At 41.2% G+C, this 25,775-nt stretch overlaps 1 protein-coding gene across 2 annotated transcripts; it reads left to right on the forward strand.

Moving 5' to 3' along the window:
- Positions 1 to 2,443: 2,443 nt before the first annotated feature.
- vps26a (VPS26, retromer complex component A) lies at positions 2,444 to 25,255 on the forward strand. 2 transcript variants are annotated; one of them, XM_021580979.3, is made up of 9 exons: positions 2,444 to 2,643; positions 8,223 to 8,372; positions 20,574 to 20,649; positions 21,155 to 21,311; positions 21,528 to 21,692; positions 21,845 to 21,951; positions 22,169 to 22,237; positions 22,429 to 22,571; positions 23,052 to 25,255. In XM_021580979.3, exons 1-9 carry the CDS (start codon positions 2,641 to 2,643, stop codon positions 23,163 to 23,165), a joined length of 984 nt encoding a protein of 327 aa, XP_021436654.1. In that variant the 5' UTR covers positions 2,444 to 2,640; the 3' UTR covers positions 23,166 to 25,255. The 2 variants fall into 2 exon arrangements, with proteins under 2 accessions (XP_021436654.1, XP_090073380.1); XM_090217254.1 differs by having other exon boundaries at positions 2,462 to 2,643; positions 20,769 to 21,311.
- The last annotated feature ends 520 nt before the right edge of the window (positions 25,256 to 25,775 follow it).

Raw genomic sequence — 25,775 nt, forward strand, 5'->3', positions numbered from 1 at the left:
CAATGATTTATAACTCAAATACTGTTTTAGAGCGGATATGAGCTCCCTATGCTTCTGTAGCGGACATGAGTCGGGCTCATGGTCTCGTGATGACGTAGCCCTGCCTGTCACTTCAGAATCAGTCACACTCAACATATGGTATTCCTTGTTAGTCTAATGGTCTAATGGTCAATACATTGGTTTCTCCTATGGGAGACCATGGTTTAGATCCAGTGGCAGTGGGTGCCGTTTAAGATGAGGGAGAACGATTATTTTTCTTATCAGCATGGCCTTATTTCAATTACAGCATATTGGATGACTGTCATTCATATTCCATTCACCCAGCTCAAAGTAACATCGATAGGTTTATAAAAAGTCATTTCCTGAACTGCCCATAGTCTGTTATCACACCATTGTGTTGAATATTTCCCTGAGCTTCGTCTGTAGAGTTTCTCATGACTTAGAAAACCTCCTGTTACAAAATATATTAGCCTGTCTTGAGTTAGTAAGCGGCAAACGCACTCTCTTTAGCAAAACTTTCCAGATGAGAATGCAGGATTAAAACACTAGGCTGTTTTGTTCCTTTTAGTACACACATAGTAGTGCTCAGGTTTCACTAGTGTTTTTGTATCTTTAGCTTAAAGCTATATGTCAAACTATAATTTTGATCTCACAGACTGTCAGTCTTTGCATTCATAGATCCATCTTTGAATTTGAGAGTGGTTACATTTCTCCAGGCTGAATAAGGAATTAAGGATTGTGCATTTAAAGGTGCAAGCCCGCTCCACCTATCCATTTGACTTTAGGTCACATGATAGCTCATGGATTTTAAAGTGTGATGTTTGCAACAAGAGGATTTACAGTGCACATTTCTCTGTCAAAATAAAAGTTTACTGAGTAACGCTGGATGGTCACACAGTGCTATATGTATCAAAGTCAAGTGATATGAATAGGGATAATCTAAACCTCTTCTAAAGAAAGTTACTGTAAACAATAGAGATATTGCCAAAACCTTCAGAAATGTATTGTCATCCGCAAACAGTGCGTGTTAATTCACATATATTAATGTTCTTGAATGCTCCTTTCCAGGTTAAAGTGATTTTTAGCCTATGCAAGCCGCTTTGTTAACATTATTTTCATACTCTGGTGACACTTCGAAAAGAGATCTCATTCTCAATGTGATAACCTAAATAAAGAATTTATACATTTTTTATACATCTGCTACCTTCACTTTTTCAAATCAAATCAAATGTTATTTGTCACATGCAGCGAATACAACAGGTGTAGACTTTACCGTGAAGTGCTTACTTACAAACCTGTTCCCAACAATGCAAAGTTAAAAAGTGGGAAACATTTGCTAAAAATAAATAGTAACACAATACAATAATGAGAATATACACAAGGAGTACCGGTACTGAGTCAATGTACAGGAGTACAAGGTAGAGGTAATTGAGGTAATGTGTACATTTAGGTATGTGTAAAAGTGACTAGGCAATCAGGATAGATAACAAACAGAGTAGCAGCAGCGCATGAAAGAGTGTGAAAGTATGTGTGTGTGCATTGTGTGTGTGTCAGTGTAGTATCTGTGAATGTGTGGGTGGAGTCCAGTGAGTGTTCATAAAGCCGGTGCAAGATAGTCAGTACAAATTAAAAGGAGTCAATGCAAATAGTCAGGGTAGCCATTTGATTAACTGTTCGGCAGTCTTATGGCTTGGGGGTAGAAGCTGTTTGGGAGCCTTTTGGACCCAGACTTGCGTTCCAGTACCGCTTACCGTGTGGTAGCAGAGAGAACAGTCTATGACTTGGGTGGCTGGAGTCTTTGACAATTTTTAGGGCCTTCCTCTGACACAGCCTGTTATAGAGGTCCTGGATGGCAAAGAGCTCAGCCCCAGTGATGTACTGGGCCATACGTACTACCATCTGTAGCGTCTTACGGTCGGATGCCAAGCAGTTGCCATACTGATACAGTCAGTTAAAAACTTCTTAGGGATTGGTGTCCCTTCCACGGGATGGTTGAGCTAACGTAGGCGATTAGCAATTAGCTATGAGCTTGTGAGTAAAAATACAATTTCCCAGGACATAGACATATCTGATATTGGCAGAAAGCTTAAATTCTTGTTAATCAATCTGCACTGTCCAATTTACAGTAGCTATTACAGTGAAATAATAGCACAACATTTTGAACAGAAATTTAATGACTCATTGGATCAGTCTAAAACTTAGCACATACACTGATGCCATCTAGTGGACAAAATCTATATTGCACCTGGGCTGGAATAATACATTTTTGCCTTTCTCTTGCATTTCAAAGATGATGGGGAAAAAATACAAAGAAAACACAGTTTTTGATAGATCCTTAGTGTTGTGGACACCGAGGAACTTGAAGCTCTTGACCCGCTCCACCACAGCCCCATCGATGTGAATGGGGGCGTGCTCGGCCCTCCGTTTCCTGTAGTCCACGATCAGCTGCTTTGTTTTTACTGACATTGAGGGAGAGGTTGCTGTCCTGGTCCTGAGCAAAAAAAAATGATATGACTAGACACGGGACTTTTATTTTGAAATTTCTGTGTTGCCACTATTACTGCTCCTCTCGTTTGTATCGTCACAGGAATTAGCAACACGGAGGCTAGATAGCTGTCTACAACTGTTTAAACAGCTGAAATGGTGAGTTCAAAATGAAAGAAGAAGTAGCACGTAACTATTTAACTTATACATAAATAGAGATGTACTAAAGCCAAGGTATTGTCATCCTCTGGCCCTTTCGTTATTTTTTCTTATATTTCTTGGCTAACGGCTAGCTAGTCTAGTATAACGTTATCAGCACAGGTCGGAGGCCCTGGCTGGAACCCCACTGTTCTTCCTAAATTGGTAGATAGTTTTGATTCGTGGCAATTGGCTAGAGTGGCGGTTATCTCGTTTCCCACTGTAACTATTATCCCCGCAAGCTGAACATTTAGTTACACATAAAGCATTAGCTAGATGGCGAATGTTAACTAGTTACTGGCTCATCGTCTTGTCTGGACGTCACGAGAAATGTTGACTGCTGAACGTTAGCTGTCAAGCGTGCGATTTGCCTTTAGCCCATGGCACTTCTAACGGAATTAGTCTTCACAATGTCATGTTTCATGACATTATGTAATTTAGCTAACTAGCCAAAACACCCATCTGTTAGCTAGCTAAGTAATTATCAAAGTCCCATAACTTAACGTAGCCCCATGGGAAATATATCTGACTCGGTACCTACTGGGGTAGTTCTTGCAGAAACTATTTTTAAAAATAGCTCCGCCATTTCCTGGTTGCGAAAACATTCTAATAGTTCGCCTAATTTCAGTTTGTGACAAAACAAGCCAAGTATAGTGTAGAGAGTAATTGTAAAACGTTGTGAAATATATTTTCCATATCCAAAAATATTGTATTTTCAGCTGTTTGAAGCTGGTGTACAAACCCGAAAGTAAAATACGCAAAAACAAAACTTGACGGGGAAGCATAGAAATAGCACACACAGAACAGATAGACAGTTTCTTAAACTTGCTTTCAATGCGAATGACAGATGACAGACCCCCCCCCCCCCCCCCCCCCCCCAAGCAATAAGACTGCTGACCAGTAAATCAAATGGCTACCCAGGCTTATTTTCTTTGCACTGACTCTCTTGCACAGGCTCAATGTACACACTGGACTCTAACCGCACACTCACACATACTACACTGACACTCCAACACACACACAAAACGCACACATATGCATGCATATTTACGCCACATACGTATACATTCACATTCCTTCACACTCTTCACATAAGCTGATGCTACTCTCAAATCAAATTTTATTGGTCACATACATAGAAGATGTTATTGCACATGTAGTGAAATGCTTGTGTTTTTAGCTCCAACAGTGCAGTAATATCTAACAATTTCTCAATACACACACTACATTAATCTAAAGTAAGGAATGGAATTAAGAATATATAAATTAGAGGCCGACCGATTATGATTTTAACACTGATACCGATTATTGGAGGACCAAAAAAAGCCAATAGCAATTAAATTGGCCGATTTTTATTTATTTATTTGTAATAATGATAATTACAACAATACTGAATGAACACTTATTTTAACTTAATATAATACATCAATTAAATCAATTTAGCCTCAAATAAATAATGAAACATGTTCAATTTGGTTTAAATAATGCAAAAAAGTGTTGGAGAGGAAAGTAAAAGTGCAATATGTGCCATGTAAGAAAGCTAATGTTTAAGTTCCTTGCTCAGAACATGAGAACATATGAAAGCTGGTGGTTCCTTTTAACATGAGTCTTCAATATTCCCAGGTAAGAAGTTTTAGGTTGTAGTTATTATAGGAATTATAGGACTATTTCTCTCTATACGATTTGTATTTCATATATCTTTGACTATTGGATGTTCTTGTAGGCACTTTAGTATTGCCAGTGTAACAGTATAGCTTCCACCCCTCTCCTCGCCGCTACCTGGGCTCGAACCAGGAACACATCGACAACAGCCACCCTCTAAGCAGCGTTACCCATGCAGAGTAAGGGGAACAACTACTTCCAAGTCTCAGAGCGAGTGACGTTTGAAACGCTATTAGCGCTCACCCCGCTAACTAGCTAGCCATTTCACATCGGTTACACCAGCCAAATCTCGGGAGTTGATAGGTTTGAAGTCATAAACAGCGCAATGCTTGAAGCATTGCGAAGAGCTACTGGGAAAATGCACGAAAGTGCTGTTTGAATGAATGCTTACGAACCTGCTGGTGCCTACCATCGCTCAGTCAGACCGCTCTATCAAATCATAGACTTAATTATAACATAACACACAGAAATAAGAGCCTTAGATCATTAATATGGTCAAATCCGGAAACTATCATTTAGAAAACAAAACGTTTATTCTTTCAGTGAAATACGGAACCGTTCTGTATTTTGTCTAATGGGTGGCATCCCTAAGTCTAAATATTGCTGTTACATTGCACAACCTTCAATGTTATGTCACAATTACGTAAAATTCTGGCAAATTAGTTCGCAATGAGCCAGGCGGTCCAAACTGTTGCATATACCCTGACCCTGCGTGCAATGAACGCAAGAGAAGTGACACAATTTCACCTGGTTAATATTGCCTGCTAACCTGGATTTCTTTTAGCTAAATATGCAGGTTTAAAAATATATACTTCTGTGAATTGATTTTAAGAAAGGCATTGATGTTTATGGTTAGGTACACGTTGGAGCAACGACAGTCCTTTTTCGCGAATTCGCACCGCATCGATTATATGCAATGCAGGACATGCTAGATAAACTAGTAATATCATCAACCATGTGTAGTTATAACTAGTGATTATGATTGTTTGTGTTTTATAAGATAAGTTTAATGCTAGCTAGCAACTTACCTCGGCTTCTTACTGCATTCGCGTAACAGGCAGGCTCCTCGTGAGGCAGGTGGTTAGAGCGTTGGACTAGTTAACCGTAAGGTTGCAAGATTGAATCCCTGAGCTGACAAGGTAAAAATCTGTCGTTCTGCCCCTGAACAAGGCAGTTAACCCACCGTTCCTAGGCCGTCATTGAAAATAAGAATGTGTTCTTAACTGACTTGCCAAGTTAAATAAAGGTGTAAAAAAATATATATCAAAGTCGGCATCCAAAAATAACAATTACCGATTGTTATGAAAACTTGAAATCGGCCCTAATTAATCAGCCATTCCGATTAATCGGTCGACCTCTAATATAAATATCTGGATGAGAAATGTCAGAGCGGCATAGACTAAGATACAGCAGAATAGAATACAGTATATACAGTTGAAGTCGGAAGTTTACATACCCTTAGGTTGGAGTTATTAAAACTATTTTTTCAACCACTCCACACATTTCTTGTTAACAAACTATAGTTTTGGCAAGTCGGTTACGACATCTACTTTGTGCATGACACAAGTAATTTTTCCAACGATTTTTTACAGACAGAATATTTCACTTATAATTCACTGTATCACAATTCCAGTGGGTCATAAGTTTACATACACTAAGTTGACTGTGCTTTTAACCAGCTTGGAAGATTCCAGAATATGATGTCATGGCATTAGAAGCTTCTGATAGGCTAATTGACATCATTTGAGTCAATTGGAGGTGTACCTGTGAATGTATTTCAAGGCCTACCTTCAAACTCAGTGCCTCTTTGCTTGACATCATCGGAAAATCAAAAGCCAAGACCTCAGTTTTTTTTTTTTTTGACCTCCACAAGTCTGGTTCATCCTTGGGAGCAATTTCCAAATGCCTGACGGTACCACGATCATCTGTACAAACAATAGTATGCAAGTGTAAACATCATGGGACCACACAGCCGTCATACTGCTCAGGAAGGAGACGTGTTCTGTCTCCTAGAGATAAACGTACTTTGGTGCGAAAAGTGCAAATCAATCCCAGAACAACAGCAAAGGACTTTGTGAAGATGCTGGCGGAAACAAGTACAAAAGTATCTTTTTCCACAGTAAAACGAGTCCTATGTCAACATTAACCTAAAAGGCCGCTCAGCAAGGAAGAAGCCACTGCTCCAAAACCGCCATAAAAGAAGCCAGACTACCGTTTGCAACTGCACTTGGGGACAAATATCATACTTTTTGGAGAAATGTCCTCTGGTCTGATGAAACAAAAATAGAACTGTTTAGCCATAATGACCATCGTTATGTTTGGAGGAAAAAGGGTGAGGCTTGCAAGCCGAAGAACACCATCCCAACCGTGAAGCACAGGGGTGGCAGCATCATGTTGTGGGGGTGCTTTGCTGCAGGAGGGACTGGTGCACTTCACAAAATAGATGGCTTCATGAGAGAGAAATTATGTCTTGATGTTGCTTTAATATCCACATCAGTCAGGAAGTTAAAGCTTGGTCGCAAATGGGTTTTCCAAATGGACAATGACCCCAAGCATACTTCCAAAGTTGTGGCAAAATGGCTTAAGGACAACAAAGTCCTTGGAGTGGCCATCACAAAGCCCTGACCTCAATCCTATAGAAAATTTGTGGGCGAAACTGAAAAAGCATGTGCGAGCAAGGAGCCCTGACTCAGTTACACCAGCTCTGTCAGGCGGAATGGGCCAAAATTCATCTAACTTATTGTGGGAAGCTTTTGGAAGGCTACCCGAAATGTTTGACCCAAGTTAAACAATTTAAAGGCATTGCTACCAAATACTAATTGAGTGTATGTAAACTTCTGACCCACCATGGAAATGTGATGAAATAAATCATTCTCTCTACTATTATTCTTACATTTCACATTCTTAAAATAAAATGGTGATCCTAACTGACCTAAGATAGGGAATTTGTACTAGGATTAAATGTCAGGAATTGTGAAAAACTGAGTTTAAATGTATTTGGCAAGGTGTATGTAAACTTCCGACTTCAACTGTACATATGAGATGAGTAATGCAAAATATGTAAACATTATTACAGTGACTAGTGTTCCATTATTAAAGTGATTGCAAGTCTATGTATATAGGGCAGCAGCTTCTAGTTTGCTAGTGATGGCTATTTACCCTTGAGATGGAAGCTGTTTTTCAGTCTCTCGGTCCCAGCTTTGATGCACCTGTACTGAACTCGCCTTCTGCATGATAGCAGGGTGAACAGGCAGTGGCTCAAGTGGTTGTTGTCCTTGATGGTCTTTTTGGCTTTCCTGTGACATTGGGTGCTGTAGGTGTCCTGGAGGGCAGGTAGTTTGCCCCCGGTGATGCGTTTGGCAGACCGCACCACCAACTGGAGAGCCCTGCGGTTGCGGGTGTTGCAGTTGCCATACCAGGTGGTGATACAGCCAAACAGGTTGCTCTCAATTGTGCATCTGTAAAAGTTTGACGGTTTTAGGTGTCAAGCTGTTTATTATCTATGTATAGCCACTTTACCCCTACCTTCATGTAAATATTACCTCAATTACCTTGACTAACCGGTACCCCTGCACATGGACTCTACCAGGACTGTGTTAAAACGGGTTTAAACAGTGTACAGTTAGTGTGTATTTTGTATTTGTGAAATTATTTTCATGTAGTATGAAAGTAGAGGGATTTATATTTCTAGAGAATTGATTCTTGTTTAGTTGGAGTATTTGGCTGTTTTGGCTTCCAAAGTCAATTCAACCTTCAAGTAGAACATGTAACGCCCTTGGACTAAGGAGTAATGTTAAGCTCCTTTAGTCCATTATTGAGAGAGTTATTTCTGATTATATTTGCCTTTGAGTTTATTGTAAATTCTTCCTGTTTTTCAGAGTTTCCTGGGTGGTTTATTTGGTCCTGTGTGTGAAATTGATGTCCTACTCAATGATGCAGAGACTAGGAAGAAAGCAGAACTCAAGACAGAGGATGGGAAAGTGGAGAATAACTATTTATTTTATGACGGAGAATCGGTCTCTGGGAAGGTGAGCATTGCACACACGCACATTAGGGTTTCCGTTAGGACATTGTCAAACATTTGCCAAAATACGGAAATCTAGGAAATATATAGTCGGCTATGAATAATATGGATGAGAACTCTCTTGGTAGATAGTGTGGTCAACAGATTATCATAAGGTACTCTACCTCAGGTAAGCAATACCTCAAGACTTCTTTAATATTAGACATCACGCACCAGCTATTATTGACAGATAGACACACACCCCCACCCCTCATCTTACCAGACGTAGCTTCTCTGTCCTGCCGATGCATGGAAAATAACGCCAGCTCTATATTAACCGTGTCGTCGTTCAGCCACGACTCGATGAAACATAAGATATTACAGTTTTTAATGTCCCTTTAGTAGGATAATCTTGATCGTAGGTCATCCATTTTGTTCTCCAATGATTGTACGTTGGCCAATAGAACGAATGGCAGTGGAGGTTTACTCACTCGCCTACGAATTCTCAGAAGGCAGCCTGACCTCCGTCCCCTTTTTCTCCATCTTTTCTTAACCTCTAGCGTCGCGCAAACCCGTATCCGGGAGCGTAATCATAACCTCAAGCTCATTACCATAACGCAACGTTAACTATTCATGAAAATCGCAAATGAAATGAAAGAAATATATTGACTCACAAGCTTAGCCTTTTGTTAACAACACTGTCATCTCAGATTTTCTAAATATGCTTTTCAACCATAGCTACACAAGCATTTGTGTAAGAGTATTGATAGCTAGCATAGCATTAAGCCTAGCATTCAGCAGGCAACATTTTCACAAAAACAAGAAAAGCATTCAAATCAAATTATTTACTTTGAAGAACTTCGGATGTTTTCAATGAGGAGACTCTCAGTTAGATAGCAAATGTTATTTTTTTCCAAAAAGATTATTTGTGAAGGAGAAATCGCTCCGTTTTGTTCATCACGTTTGGCTAAGAAAAAAAAACGAAAATTCAGTCATTACAACGCCAAACTTTTTTCCAAATTAACTCCATAATATCGACAGAAACATGGCAAACGTTGTTTAGAATCAATCCTCAAGGTGTTTTCACATATCTATTCGATGATAAATCATTTGTGGCAGTTGGGTTTCTCCTCGGAAGCAAACAGAAAAATACATGCAGCTGGAGATTACGCAATAATTGCGACGGAGGACACCAAGCGGCCACCTGGTAAATGTAGTTTCTTATGGTCAATCTTCCAATGATATGCCTACAAATACGTCACAATGCTGTCGACACTATGGGGAAACGACAGAAAGTCTAAGCTCATTCGTGACCCATATAAGGACTCATTGAAACACAGCGCCTTCAAAATCTGGGGGTACTTCCTGTTTGAAATTTCATCTTGGTTTTGCCTGTAGCATCAGTTCTGTGGCACTCACAGACAATATCTTTGCAGATTTGGAAATGTCAGAGTGTTTTCTTTCCAAAGCTGTCAATTATATGCATAGTAATGTCATATGCATAGTCATATGCATGCTAAACTACAGGACTGTTTTGGTAGCACAGCCTGGAATATGTTCCACGATTCCTCCAATGGCATTGAGTATAATACCACCTCAGTCATCGGCTTCAACAGTAAGTGCATCGACGACGTCGTCCCCACAGTGACTGTACGCACATATCCCAACCAGAAGCCATGTATTGATTACAGGCAACATGCACATTGAGCTAAAGGCTAGAGATGCTGCTTTCAAGAAGCAGAACACTAATCCGGACGCTTATAAGAATTCCCGCTATGCCCTCAAACAAACCATTAAATAGGCAAAGCGTCAATACAGGACTAAGATTGAATCCTTCTACACTGGCTCTGAGGCTCGTCGGATGTGGCAGGGCTTGAAAATTGTTACGGACTACAAAGGGAACGTTCGCGCAATGCCATCGGGGGTACGCCAAATAAAAGTTTTTTTTTCTCCATGTTTTCAAGCAGTCCATTTATATTTTCCAACACGGCTATACATTTTGGTAATTAACATCCAATCACATTAACCGTTACTCTATCCCGGGAATTCCACTAATGTATGTAGCCAAACGTAGCTGCTTCTCATTCCGTTTGCTAGAAAATGTATAAATGGTATAAAAAAAAAAGTAAGGCCCATAAACACACATACCAGCTCTACTGGTAGTACTGCTACTACCAGCAGTACTACACCTGCACCTGTCGACGACACAAGTTGTTCTGCTTCCACGAGCACATCCAATGCTAGCATCAGTAATTCTACATTTGTTGTTAGCCCAGCTAGCATGGACACTGACAGTTGTGAATCTGATGCAGTCTAAGAGCTACTGCCCCCTTACCCGGGAAAGCACCGAAAAACAGACAGGGACATTGGACCATTGAAGAGGCGCAAATATGATGAGAACTACATTGATTTGGGGTTCACTTATATTGGGAGTAGTGACTTTCCTCAGCCACAGTGTGTTATATGTGCAAAAGTACTATCTCACAACTCAATGAAATCTTCACTCTTGCACGGACATTTAGAAACAAAACAATTTCCAAAATAATTCACAGGAGTTTTTTGAGCAAGAAAAATACTTCAGAGTAGTAAGACATGTATAAAAGAAACATATCATTAATAAAAAGGATCTGGAAGCGTCTTATATGGTGAGCTACCGAGTGGCTTAGACAGGCAAGCCCCATACTATTGTGGAGGACTTAATTCTTCTTCCTGCTGCTGCAGATATGGCTGGGGAAAAAGGCCCAAAAAACTATACAGACAATGCCTACATCAAACAACACTTTCACGACGCATCTGTGACATGGCAGGAGAAACAATTACTGCTTTGCATACAAGCCAGTGAATTCTATACGTTACAGCTGGATGAGTCAACAGACGTGGTGGGCTTGGCCCAGCTCCTGGTATATGTCCATTACGTTTATAGGGGGTCAATTAAGGAAGACATCCTCTTCTGCAAGCCACTGGAAACCAGGACAACAGGAGAGGATATTTTTAAAATATTGGACAGCTTTGTGACATCAAATGGACTTTGGTGGTCAAGATGTGTTGGTATCTGTACTGATGGCGCAAAAGCCATGACAAGTAGAGGTATCGCGTGTGCAAGCAGTTGCTCCCTACGCCACTTGGGTACACTGCAGCATCCACCGAGAAGCTCTTGCTGCCAAAGGAATGCCTGACATCTTCAAAGATGTTTTGGGCACTACAGTGAAAATGCTTAACTTTGTTAAAGCAAGGCCCTTGAACTCTCGTGTATTTTCTGCACTATGCAATGATATGGGCAGCGACCATGTAACACTTTACAACATACAGAAGTGCGCTGGTTATCAAGGGGCAAAGTATTGACACGTTTTTTTTAACTGAGAGACAAGCTTAAAGTTTTCTTTACTGACCATTATTTTCACTTGTCTGACCGCTTGCATGATGACGAGTTTCTCACACGACTGGCCTATCTGGGTGATGTTTTTTTCTCACCTGAATGATCTGAATCTAGGATTACAGGGACTCTGCGCAACTATATTCAATGTGCGGGACAAAATTGAGGCTATGATTTAAGAAGTTGTAGCTCTATGTCTGCATTAACAAGGACAACACACAGGTCTTTCCATCATTGTATGATTTGTTTTGTGTGCAAATTAACTCAAGCTTAGGGACAATGTCAAATGTGATATAGCGAAGCACCTGAGTGAGTTGGGAGTGCAATTACTCAGGTACTTTCCTGAAACGGATGACACAAACAACTGGATTCGATATCCCTTTCATGCCCTGCCTCCTGTCCACTTACCGATATCTGAACAAAAGAGCCTCATCGAAATTGCAGCAAGCGGTTCTGTGAAAATTGAATTGAATCAGAAGCCACTGACATGTTTCTGGATTGGGCTGCGCTCAGAGTATCCTGTCTTGGCAAATCGCGCTGTTAAGACACTGATGCCCTTTGCAACCACGTACCTACAGTGGGGAGAACAAGTATTTAATACACTGCCGATTTTGCAGGTTTTCCTACTTACAAATCATGTAGAGGTCTGTATTTTTTTTATCATAGGTACACTTCAACTGTGAGAGACGGAATCTAAAACAAAAATCCAGAAAATCACATTGTATGATTTTTAAGTAATTAATTTGCATTTTATTGCATGACATAAGTATTTGATCACCTACCAACCAGTAAGAATTCCGTCTCTCACAGACCTGTTAGTTTTTGTTTAAGAAGCCCTCCTGTTCTCCACGCATCACCTGTATTAACTGCACCTGTTTGAACTCGTTACCTGAATAAAAGACACCTGTCCACACACTCAATCAACAGACTCCAACCTCTCCACAATGGCCAAGACCAGAGAGCTGTGTAAGGACATCAGGGATAAAATTGTAGATCTGCACAAGGCTGGGATGGGCTACAGGACAATAGGCAAGCAGCTTGATGAGAAGGCAACAACTGTTGGTGCAATTATTAGAATATGGAAGTTCAAGATGACAGTCAATCACCCTCGGTCTGGGGCTCCATGCAAGATCTCACCTCGTGGGGCATCAATGATCATGAGGAAGGTGAGGGATCAGCCCAGAACTACACGGCAGGGCCTGGTCAATAACCTGAAGAGAGCTGGGACCACAGTCTCAAAGAAAACCATTAGTAACACACTACGCCGTCATGGATTAAAATCCTGCAGTGAACGCTAGGTCCCCCTGCTCAAGCCAGCGCATGTCCAGGCCCGTCTGAAGTTTGCCAATGACCATCTTGATGATCTTGAGGAGGAATGAGAGAAGGTCATGTGGTCTGATGAGACAAAAATATAGCTTTTTGGTCTAAACTCCACACGCCGTGTTTGGAGGAAGAAGAAGGATGAGTACAACCCCCAAGAACACCATCCCTACCGTGAAGCTTGGAGGTGGAAACATCATTCTTTGGGGTTGCTTTTCTGCAAATGGGACAGGACGACTGCACCGTATTGAGGGGAGGATGGATGGGGCCATGTATCGCGAGACAACAACCTCCTTCCCTCAGTAAGAGCATTGAAGATGGGTCGTGGCTGGGTCTTCCAGCATGACAACGACCCGAAACACACAGCCAGGGCAACTAAGGAGTGGCTCCGTAAGAAGTATCTGAAAGGTCCTAGCCAGTCTCCAGACCTGAACCCAATAGAAAATCTTTGGAGGGAGCTGAAAGTCCGTATTGCCCAGCGACAGCCTTGAAACCTGTAGGATATGGAGAAAGTCTGTATGGAGGAGTGGGCCAAAATCCCTGCTGCAGTGTGTGCAAACCTGGTAAAGAACTAGAGGAAACGTATGATCTCTGTAAATATAAACAAAGGTTTCTGTACCAAATATTAAGTTCTGTTTTTCTGATGTATCAAATACTTAGGTCATGCAATAAAATGCAAATTAATTACTTAAAAAAATCATACAATGTGATTTTCGGGATTTTTGTTTTAGATTCCGTCTCTCACAGTTGAAGTGTACCTATGATAGAAATTACTGACCTCTACAAGCTTTGTAAGTAGGAAAACCTGCAAATTCGGCAGTGTATCAAATACTTGTTCTCCCCACTGTATGTGAGAGTGGATTCTCGGCCCTCACTAGCATTAAAACTAAATACAGGCACAGACTGTGTGTGGAAAATGATTTAAGACTGAGACTCTCTCCAATACAACCCAACATTGCAGAGTTATGTGCATCCTTTCAAGCACACCTTTCTCATTAACCTGTGGTAAGTTATTCACCATTTTTGATGAACAAATAAGGTTTTATATGTAAGATGGCAAAATAAGTCAAAATTATTGACTTATTATTATTTGTGCCCTGGTCCTATAAGAGCTCTTTGTCACAATCCGGCTAATGGGAAGTGACAAACTCTCACTCATTCTTATGCTTAATAAACTTATCGTATAGTGTGTGTGTGTGTGTGTGTGTGTGTGGCAGGCTTACAATGATGGCAAAAAAACAACAATTGAGAGTGCCCTGACCCTGGTGGTAGAGGGGGTACGCAGCTTTAGGTTGAATGTTTGAAGAGGTACGGGACTATAAAAAGTTGGGAACCACTTCCCTAGACCCACTCCAATTCGCATACCGCCCCAACAGATCCGCAGATGACTCAATCTCACGCCACATTCCTCTATTCCACATGGACAAAAGGAACGCCTACGTGAGAATGCTGTTCATTGACTACAGCTCAGCATTCAACACCGTAGTGCCCACAAATCTCATCACTAAGCTAAAGACCCTGGAACTAAACACCTCCCTCTGCAATTGGATCCTGGACTTCCTGACGGGCCGCACCCCAGGTGGTAAGGGTAGGCAACAACACGTCTGACACGCTGATCCTCAACACTGGGGCCCGTCAGGGGTACGTGCTTAGTCCCCTCCTGTACTCGTCCTTGTGGCCAAACACAACTCCAACACCATCATTAAGTTTCCTGATGACACAACATAGAGAGGACAACAACCTCCCTCAATGTGAGCATGACAACGGAGCTTATTGTGGACTACAGGAAAAGGCAGGCCGAATGGCCCTCATTAACATCGACGGGGTTGGAGCGGGTCGAGAGTTTCAAGTTCCTTGATGTCTGTATCGCCAACAAACTATCATGGTCCAAACACACCCATTTTTTATTTATTTTACCTTTATTTAACTAGGCAAGTTGGTTAAGAACAAATTCTTATTTTCAATGATGGCCTAGGAACGGTGGGTTAACTGCCTTGTTCAGGGGCTGAACGACGGATTTTTACCTTGTCAGCTCGGGGATTCGATCTTGCAGACTTTCGTTTACTAGTCTCACGCTCTAACCACTAGGCAACCTGCCGCCCCACCAAGACAGTCGTGAAGAGGGCATGACAACACCTTTCCCCCTAAGGAGACTGAAAATATTTGGCATGAGTCCTCAGATCCTCAAAGTTCTACAGCTGCACCATCGAGAGCATCTTTACCGGTTGCATCTCCGCCTGGTATGGCAACTTCTCGGCATCAGACCGTAAGGCACTACAGAGGGTAGTGTGTACGGCACTGGGGCCAAGCTTCCTGCCATCCAGGACCTATATACTAGGCCATCAGAGGATAGCCCAATACATTGTCAAAGGCTCCAGTCACCCAAGTTATAGACTGCTCTTTCTTCTATCGCGCGGTAACGGAGTGCCAAGTCTAGGACCAAAAGGCTTCTTAACAGCTTCTACCCCAAAGCCATAAGACTTCTGATCAGTTAATCAAATGGCCACCCGGACTATTGACATTGACCCCCCCTTGTTTTTACACTGCTGCGACTTGTCGTTCATTATCTATGCATAGTCACTTCACCCCTACCTACATGTACAAATTACTTCGACAAACCTGTAGCCCCGCACATCGACTCTGTACCAGTACCCCCTGTATATAGCCTCGTTAATGTCACTTTATTGATACTCTTTATTTTTTACTTTAGTTTATTTGGTAAATATTTTCTTAACTCTTTCTTGAACTACACTGTTGGTTAAGGGCTTGTAAGTAAGGTCTACCTACACCTGTTGTATTTTGCACATGTGACAAAGTTTAATTTGTAGTGCTGATTTTGGGATGTTTGATTTCTGGTTGTCTTAGTCACCACGTCCACCACTAATAAGCTGAGCTTCTCAGTACTTTTCTTCACCTCACACAGTAAGTCAATGAAGTCTGTATTTTTAACATCCATTGCGAATGACAGGCCTACTGTGAGGAACTATTTGCCTATTTGAAAAATCTTTCCAACAATCAAATCAAACTTTATTTGTCACATGCGCCGAATACAACAGGTCTGCTAGACCTTACCGTGAAATGCTTACTTACAAGCCCTTAACCAACAGTGCAGTTCAAGAAGAGTTAAGAAAATATTTACCAAATAAACTAAAGTTAAAAATAATAAAAAGTAACACTAACATAACAATAACAAGGCTATATACAGGGGGTACCGGTACTGAGTTAGTGTGCGGGGGTACAGGTTAGAGGTAATTTGTACATGTAGGTTGAGGTGAAGTGACTATGCATAGATAATAAACAGCAAGTAGCAGCAGTGTACAAAACAAATGGAGGGGGGGGTCAATGTAATAGTCCGGTGGCCATTTGATTCATTGTTCAGCAGTCTTATGGCTTTGGGGTTAAATCTGTTAAGGAGCCTTTTGGTCCTAGACTTGGCACGCAGAAATCACTTGCCGTGCGGTAGCAGAGAGAACAGTTGATGACTTGGGTGACTGGAGTCTCTGACAATTTTATGGTCTTTCCTCTGACCGCCTATTATATAGGTCCTGGATGGCTGGAAGCTTGGCCCCCTCCTTACGTTGCCATATCAGGCGGTGATGCAACCGGTCAGGATGCTCTCGATGGTGTAGCCGTAGAACCTTTTGAGGATATGGGGACCCATGCCAAATCTTTTCAGTCTCCTGAGGGGGAAAAGGTTTTGTCGTGCCCTCTTAACTGTCTTGGTGTGTTTGGACCATGATAGATTGTTGGTGATGTGGACACCAAGGAACTTAACTCTCGACCCGCACCATTACAGCCCCATTGATGTTAATGGGGGCCTGTTTGTCCTGCCTTTTCCTGTAGTCCACGATCATCTCCTTTGTCTTGCTCATATTGAGGGAGAGGTTGTTGTCCTGGCACCACACTGCCATCTCCCCCTCAATAATCACCAAGCCTCGGTGTGAAAGGGCAAAATATCATCACCTGATGATCCCATATATCCAGTGGAAATGTCATAAAATTTTCCCTTGTGTAAAAAAAGCTGTCCCAAGCTCACTGTCGTAGGAAACTGAGGGCCCAGAATAGGCTAGTTGATACAATGTTGCAAGTTCGCTAGAGACGCTTTGGACCTGACCCAGTTCATTGATTTTGATACGTTGCACTTCACTAGCGACAGCTCAAGTGAAAACAGATAGTAATGGCGGCAGACCGGCTGAGTAGAAAGATTAATGTGATTGAAAGAACCAGAATTGATCAGTATATTCTGTTTTTATTTGTTGTCTTTTTGTATTTTTACTTAATTGGCAATGGAAGTTATAGTCCCACGGCTGAATTGGCCATCTCTGATTTCCATGCGCTCATTTAGGCTATTTAGCCGCAAGTGATCACAGTGTAGCCTATCAATGTGTCCATATGGTAGAGGCTGGTGCTCTCGCAGTAGTTGACTTTTAAATGGTATATTTCATTATTTATTTTGTATTTTACCCCCTTTTTTCTTCCCAATTTCGATCGTTTCTCATTGCTGCAGCTCCCCAACTGGCTCAAGAGGCGAAGGTTGAGTCATGCGTCTTCCGAAACATGACCCGCCTAACCACGCTTCTTAACACCCATCCGCTTAACCCGGAAGCCAGTTACACCGTTCAACTGATGACCGAGGTCAGCCGCCCGGCCTGCAACAAGGAGTTGCTATAATGTGATGAGCCAAGTAAAGCACCCTCGGCCAAACCCTCCCCTAACCTGGATGACGGGTGGCCAATTGTGCACCGCCCTGTGGGACTCCCGATCACGGCCGTTTGTGATACAGCCCGGGATCGAACCCGGGCCTGTAGTGACTCCTCTAGCACTGCAATGCGGTGCCTTAGACCGCTATGCCACTCTGGAGGCCCATATTTTAATTACAATTTAACTAACCATGTGACAATGATTTTGAGAAACAAAAATGTTAATATTGAAATGAAACTGTTATAAGAAAATGCATATCTGAAAATCACAACTGACAAGCAGATCGGTAGAAATGGTTGGATAAATTGTATGCTTCTTCAATCTTGAAACTCACACGGCGCCTAAGAAGCCTTTAAAAAAGAAATGCCTCCACCTTTCTATGGTCGGATTTTCAAGCAAGGTAAGACATGCCTCATAATATGAAGTTCAACATTCAGGTTTCAAACAATTAAGTATGTTTTCAAAATGCATACTGCCTCCAGCTCACATTTTAAAGTGGTGGGTGACGCGTTGATAGTCTGCCAACCTTTTAGTTTTTTCTCCTGGTTAATTTGGCCGGCAACAATTTAATTAATATTTTTTGTTGTTGTCAAAAGCTGGCAATTACCGGTTAATGGAAACCGTGACAAACACACATGGTATGACATTATGATGGCGATCAATGCTGTGCATCGGACTGCCTCCTATGTCAATGTGTGCTATGCCAATTAATGATGTGCAGTTCGCAAATGATTCGTTATTTTTCAACAACTCTTTTTACTGACTTGAGTCATGATGCGTTTTTCTGAGTGACTCGTTTATCCCTGGTGAGACAAAACCGCGACCTGTCAGTGAAGAGCACCTTTTGCCAGTCCTGTCTGGTCCAACAACGGTGGGGTTGGCCCCATAGGCGACGTTGTTGCTGGTGATGTCTGGTGAGGACCTGCCTTACAACAGGCCTACAAGCCCTCAGTCCAGCCTCTCTCAGCCTATTTGCGGACAGTCTGAGCACTGATGGAGAGTGTGCGTTTCTGGTGTAACTCGGGATGTTGTTGTTGCCATCCTGTACCTGTCCTGCAGGTGTGGTGTTTGGATGTACCGATCCTGTGCAGGTGTTGTTACCTGTGGTCTGCCACTGCGAGGACGATCAGCTGTCCGTCCTGTCTCCTTGTAGCGCTGTCTTAGGCATCTCACAGTACGCACATTGCAATTTATTGCCCTGGCCACATCTGCAGTCCTCATGCCTCCTTGCAGCATGCCTAAGGCACGTTCACCCAGATGAGCAGGGACCCTGGGCATCTTTCTTTTGGTGTTTTTCAGAGTCAGTAGAAAGGCCTCCTAAGTTTTCATAACTGTGACCAACATAACTGTGACCTACATAACTTAATTACCTACTGTCTGTAAGCTGTTAGTGTCTTAACGACCGTTCCACAGGTGCATGTTCATTAATTGTTTATGGTTCATTGAACAAGCATGGGAAACTGAAGTTATTTGGATATTTACAAATTATCTTTGAAAGACAGGGTCCTGAAAAAGGGACGTTTCTTTTTTTGCTGAGTTTCCATGCTTTTACATGTTTAGAACTGATAATTTATTGCATGGTGCAAGAATTAATTCAATGAATTGATTTTTGAATATTATGATGAACACAGCTTTATAGAACCAAAACATTCACAGCCTCTGCTCAACGAACTCGAACTCCAGAGCAAATCGTTTTGGGGGCTGCAGTTTGCAAACGATATTCTGCTTATCACCCTCACGGCAGTCAAGCAATGCATTCCGCCAAGAGTCGTACACAATCTTGCCTGGTTGCAGCCACAACTAGACCTCGTTTCAAATGTGTCAAGAAATAGTCTTATTTCTGTGCCTAGCAATCAACAAATGTATGTTGGTCCCATGTTTCATGAGCTGAAATAAAAATCCTGGAGATTTTCCATACGCACAAAAGCTTATTTCTCTCAAATTATGTGCACAAATTTGTTTACATCCCTGTTAGTGAGCATTTCTCTTTTGTCAAGATAATCCATCCACCTGACAGGTGTGACATATCAAGAAGCTGATTAAACGGCATGATCATTACACGTGCACCTTGTGCTGGGTAAAATAAAAGGCCACTCTGATGCAAGAGAATTTGTTAATTTCTCTACCATATGCCACCTCCAACGTCGTTTTAGAGAATTTGCCAGTATCTCCAATTGGCCTCAAAACGGCAGACCACGTGTAACCACGCCAGCCTAGGACCTCCGCATTTGTCTTCATCACCTGCGGGATCGTCTGAGACCAGCCACCCAGACAGCTGATGAAACTGAGGAATATTTCTGTCTGTAATAAAGCCCTTTTGTGGGTAAAAAGTAATTCTGATTGGCTGGGCCTGGCTCCCAAGTTGGTGGGCCTGGCTCCCAAGTTGGTGGGCCTGTGCCCACCCATGGCTGCGCTCCCGCCCAGTCATGTGAAATCCATAGATCAATAGGGCCCAATACATTTATTTAAATTGACTGATTTACTTTTATGAACTGTAAATCAGTAAAATCGTTAAATGTTGCGTTTTTATATTTTTGTTCCGTATACATTGTTTAAAGCACGCTTTTACAAGCCTCAGTCACAAATTATATCTCCAATAAACCCCCTACGGTGAACAACATGTGAAGGAGAGGCTTGTAGAAGATTGACTTTCATGTTTTCAGTTCATTGTTAGCAGGTGTGGGGTCCTGCATGCTCTGACTCAAATGAACATAAATGAGTCAAGATTTGTTCTTTTGACTGAACGAGTCGAAAAGATCAGAGACAGTAAAAAGAGCCAAACTTCCCATCACCTATGCCAATACCCGACAACTTGTTTGTTTTCTTTTTAAGGTGAATCTCAATGTGAGGCAGACAGGCAAGAGACTAGAACACCAAGGGATTCGAATTGAGTTTGTTGGGCAGATTGGTGAGTTTATGTTGATTTTATATTTTGATATTATAACCTTGCAGCAGCGCACCACCTCAAACACCAGCCATGCGTTGTTTATTGGTTCACAAACAAAGTGCACTGTCGGTCTCATTTAGGATAAACGGCTTAGCAAACCATGTGCTTGTCATGTGAAAACTACAGTGGACTACACTCCACACCACAGACCCTGGCCGGGTGGCAAAGTGTTTCTGTGAAGACTCCTTGACCATTACTGAGGGTTCAATGTTGTCAAACCAACTGAGGAAGTTTAAGGGAAGCCTTCAAATAACACACTATTTTCTCTGAACGTCTGATCATAGGACAAAAGTTTAAATCTGAATATAGGACAATCTAGGTTATTAGATTCAGGCATACTTCCTTATTTATACATTTGTTCAAATTAATGCGTCCCTCAGTACAACAGATTTGCCTATTGGAAATATTAGGTTCCTGTGTGTGATGAACCTAACATAAGTGTTTAAACTTGTGCTCTGTCTTTCAGAGCTTTTCAGTGATAAAAGCAACACGCATGAATTTGTGAACCTGGTAAAGGAGCTTGCCCTGCCAGGGGAGTTGACTCAGAATCGAAGCTACGACTTTGAGTTCATGCAGGTGGAGAAGCCATATGAGTCTTACGTTGGAGCCAACGTCCGACTGAGGTTAGCTCACAATATTCTCTCATACATACCCAGATATTCTCTGCATTGTCCCTGAAACAAACCATTCTATTCACACAGCTTGAGATGATCAGTGAAACTGCATTAGATGGCTTCTTGTCATTGCTACAGCCACCTTGTTATGAATATATGCACTGTGTCATTTGAAGTTAATTTGCATTGTAAGCCAGCCATAACTCCTATTGTTATTTCCTACAGATATTTCCTCAAAGTGACAATAGTGAGGAGACTGTCTGATCTGGTGAAAGAGTATGACCTCATTGTCCATCAGCTGGCCACTTACCCTGATGTGAACAATTCCATCAAGATGGAAGTTGGCATTGAAGACTGTCTACATATAGAGTTTGAATACAACAAGTCCAAGTAAGATGTATACCATGATGAGACATTAATGCATTCAAACACCTTTTAAAAAGCATAGCATAGTAGCACATTCGCGTGTCAAAATCTCTAATCAGATTCAGAATTATAAAAATGTAACTTAATTTCAACCTGACCCTAATCTGTCTTCTCAGATACCACTTGAAAGATGTCATTGTGGGTAAAATCTACTTCCTTCTTGTGAGAATCAAAATCCAGCACATGGAACTTCAGTTGATCAAGAAAGAGATGACTGGAATAGGTGAGATGATGCTTACTTGGGGAGAGAGTTCACTTAAACGGCATAAGGTGTTGCTTTTAGAAAATATATATATATATATATATATACTTTATTTTAAATGATTGAATTCCATATTTTTCTAATTTTTGTGAACCTAAAACTGTCCCTGTAATCTTGGCTTTTGTTTTAAGAACAGTGTGAAGTAGATGTATTTAGTCATGTGAAATTGCTTTCCCAGGTCCTAGCACAACTACTGAGACGGAGACTGTTGCCAAGTATGAGATTATGGACGGAGCCCCTGTGAAAGGTGGGCACAATATGGTGTTGGTGTGAATGTCCCAATATTATGATTTTATCTATTTTATTTTATGTTATTTGACCCCACCAAAGCAGCATAATGTTTTCAGGACTTGTAGTGTACATGGAAATCTCTCTCTTCTGCCATTTGCCATTTAACTTGTTTCAAAATCCTCTTTATGCCTGTTCTTTCCCTCTTAGGAGAGTCTATTCCCATCCGTCTGTTTTTAGCTGGCTACGACCTCACAGCCACCATGAGGGACGTCAACAAGAAGTTCTCTGTGCGGTACTTCCTCAACCTGGTGCTGGTAGATGAGGAGGACAGGAGATACTTCAAACAACAGGTACAGAACCTGAAAGCCAACCTCCATTTACCTACCTGTCTGTCGTACACGGAGTGTACAAAACATTAACAACACCTTCCGAATATTGAGTTGCACACCTCCCTTTTCCCCTTAGAGCAGCCTCAATTTGTCAGGGCATGGATTCTACAAGATGTCAAAAGCATTCCACAGGGATGCTAGCCCATGTTGACTCCAATTGTCTCTAGGTCTCCTCCCCTTCATCTAGGCTGATTGAAGTGGATTTAACAAGTGACATCAATAAGGGATCATAGCTTTCACCTGGTCAGTTCATCATGGAAAGAGCAGGTGTTCTTAATGTTTTGTACACTCAGTGTATCTGGCAGAAACATTACAGCAGTTAATTATTACAGTAGTTTGAATTAGGCCATTATTATTGAAACCAATCATCTTCTCTCAATATGAACATTTTATAATAACTTGAGAGGATCAATCTGACTCTGGTTGACTCTCTATTACCAGGAGATTGTTCTGTGGAGGAAAGCTCCTGAGAAAATAAGGAAACGGAACTTCCACCAACGCTATGAGTCTCCTGAGCCACGGCCGACCCTTACTGCTGAGCAACCCGAAATGTGAAGAGCACTGGAAACAGAAAATGCTGAGAATGTTTCTGATTATGCTTAAAGCAAACAAGGGGGTGCAACTCGACACATGCAAGGTGAAATTAAAGCGCCAGACAGCCATTTAATAGAACTACCTTCTGCAAGGTTACAGTCTCTTGCTGCTACACCTGAATGGGCTGGGTCTACTCTGCTGGCCGCAGCAAGCACTCTTGTTAGCTTACTGTATGGACTCGTCTGTTTGACACACATTATAAAGCACTGGAATGGGAGCTACCATTTCTTTTATATTGCAAAAACGTTTGACCTACCCTTCCTGTAAAATATGCACTTGGTTAGGCTCAACACTGGGGACATGACGTACAATCATACACTACTAGATATTTCAAAGGACGTTCCAGTGCATGTAGGCAGGTCAAATTGAATATGATGGGTTAATGTTGTGTTCAGCGTTGGCTGTAAGGTCAAGCTGTAAGACAATAGGCATGCTTTGAGCTCAAAGGGTGCCGTATTCATAATTCACTGAAATACAGTGAGCTTCAAAAGTATTGGGACAGTGACATTTTTGTTGTTGTTTTGGCTCTGTGCTCCAGCACTTTGGAAATGAAATGATACAGTGACTGTGAGGTTAGTGCAGGCTGTCAGTTTTAATTTGAGGGTATTTTCATCCATAGCAGGGGAACCGTTTAGAAATTACAACACGTTTTGTACATACTTATGTGTATTAAAGTAGTCAAGTTTAGTATTTTCTTATTCTTAGCAGATTATTTTGTGCCCAATAGAAATTAATGGTAAATAATGTATTGTATCATTTTGGAGTCACTTTTATTGCAAATAAGTACATAGTGTTTCTAAACACTTCTACATTAATGTAGATGCTACCATGATTACGGATAGTCCTGAATGAATCGTGAATAATGATGAATGAAAAGGTTAGACACATCTTACCCCCCACAAAAAAATGCTAAGAGGTTAGCATGTCTTGGGGGTATGATTTGTGCATCTAACTTTCTCATTCATAATTTTTCGATTAATTCAGGACTATCTGTAAACATGGTAGTATCCACATTCATGTAGTGTTCAAAAACATTCTATTCTTATTTACAATAATAGTGACTCCAAAATGGCGCAATACATGATTTACCATTCATTTCTATTGGGTACAAAATCTGAAACGCAACCAAAACAAACAGCAAATGCATCCAGCAAGTTTGTAGAGTCACAAGCTTAATGTAATCATTGCGTGCTAGGAATATGGGACCAAATACTAAACTTTTGACTACTTTAATACATAAGTGAATTTGGCCCAATACTTTGTCCCCCCATTTTATGGGACCATGTACAAAAAGTGCTGTACTCTCTAAACAGTTCACCTGATATGGATAAAATACCCTCATATTAAAACACTAACCTCATAGTCATTGTATAATTTCAGATCCAAAGTGATGGAGTACAGAGCCAAAACAGTGTGTCTCTGTCCCAATACTTTTGGAGCTCACTGTATGTAAAATATTTCTATCTCCTAAGTTATTTAGTGTATAACCTGTAGTTTTGTTCTTTTTTTTCTTTTTTCTTTCACTTCTTGTATTTTGTGCTTTTCTTTTTCGAAATACAAATATACTGTATATTAATAAATGCTTTTGCTAGTGTCATTGGATTGAGGCACTACAAAATGCTGTTTAAATAAAATTATTTTGATCAACGGTTAGGTCCTACATGTATATCTGTCCTGTCCTGTTCGATGATGGTTGAATGGGTACTTACATTTATTGTGGTTTTGTCTATATTTAGAGAAGTGCCACTTTACATTTGCATAAGGATACATATTTAAGCTCAGATGAGGCTGTGCTACAATCACGTAACAATGTTGTTATGTCTTCATTTCTGAATACTATACAGGCAATATTATTATTTATTTTTTAGTTAAGTGCCTGTAAGGTCATGAAGAAACTTGTGCCAAATACTGGCCTGACTCACCATTGCATGTTCACCACATTTTATACTGTGTTCAATATGTATCTGACTTGTGTGGACGTTGAACATTTGTATATATCTAGCCTCAGTCTATATCCATCATCAATTAAATTAAATGCAAATTTATACTTATGTATTGGAGTGAGGTCTTTAATACTTTCTCTGATTATTTATTTCAAAGACGATATCATGCCGTTTACCATTGAAAGAAATGGTCACAGTTCCAGTCTAGTTAAGGGGTTTAAGGGGTGGCTCTCCCATAGACACCAATGCAATAGCAGCTGGGTCTGGTCTACTTACATTGACACGTGATATACAGTCAAACTTCCTTCCATGGAGGGCTGAGTGTCTGTGGGTTTTCACTCGGACCCTGTAATTGATTTATGAATTAAGGTCTCTAATTAGTAAAGGAACTCCCCTCACCTGGTTGTCTAGGTCTTAATTGAAAGGAAAAACAAAAAACCTGCAGATATTCAGCCCTCCGTGGAATGAGTTTGACGGCCCTGCTTGTATATGAACTCGGGGGAAAAAAAGAGAAGTGGGATGTCTCGCTTCATGTTCTGTCTCTGCTTTTATTAGTGTTTCCAATTGGTCCCTGCTATCCAGGATCATTAGGACATCTCCATTGATGTTTGAATGTAAAATGGTTGAG

The sequence above is a fragment of the Oncorhynchus mykiss genome, chromosome 23, assembly GCF_057628025.1.
Source record: "Oncorhynchus mykiss isolate SJ-2025 chromosome 23, ASM5762802v1, whole genome shotgun sequence".
Taxonomy (NCBI): domain Eukaryota; kingdom Metazoa; phylum Chordata; class Actinopteri; order Salmoniformes; family Salmonidae; genus Oncorhynchus; species Oncorhynchus mykiss.

Coding starts and splice junctions, on each gene's coding strand:
- vps26a (XM_021580979.3), top strand. Junction 8,373..20,573: donor GAGAATCGGTCTCTGGGAAG/GTGAGCATTGCA, acceptor TTTCTTTTTAAG/GTGAATCTCAATGTGAGGCA. Junction 20,650..21,154: donor TGAGTTTGTTGGGCAGATTG/GTGAGTTTATGT, acceptor TCTGTCTTTCAG/AGCTTTTCAGTGATAAAAGC.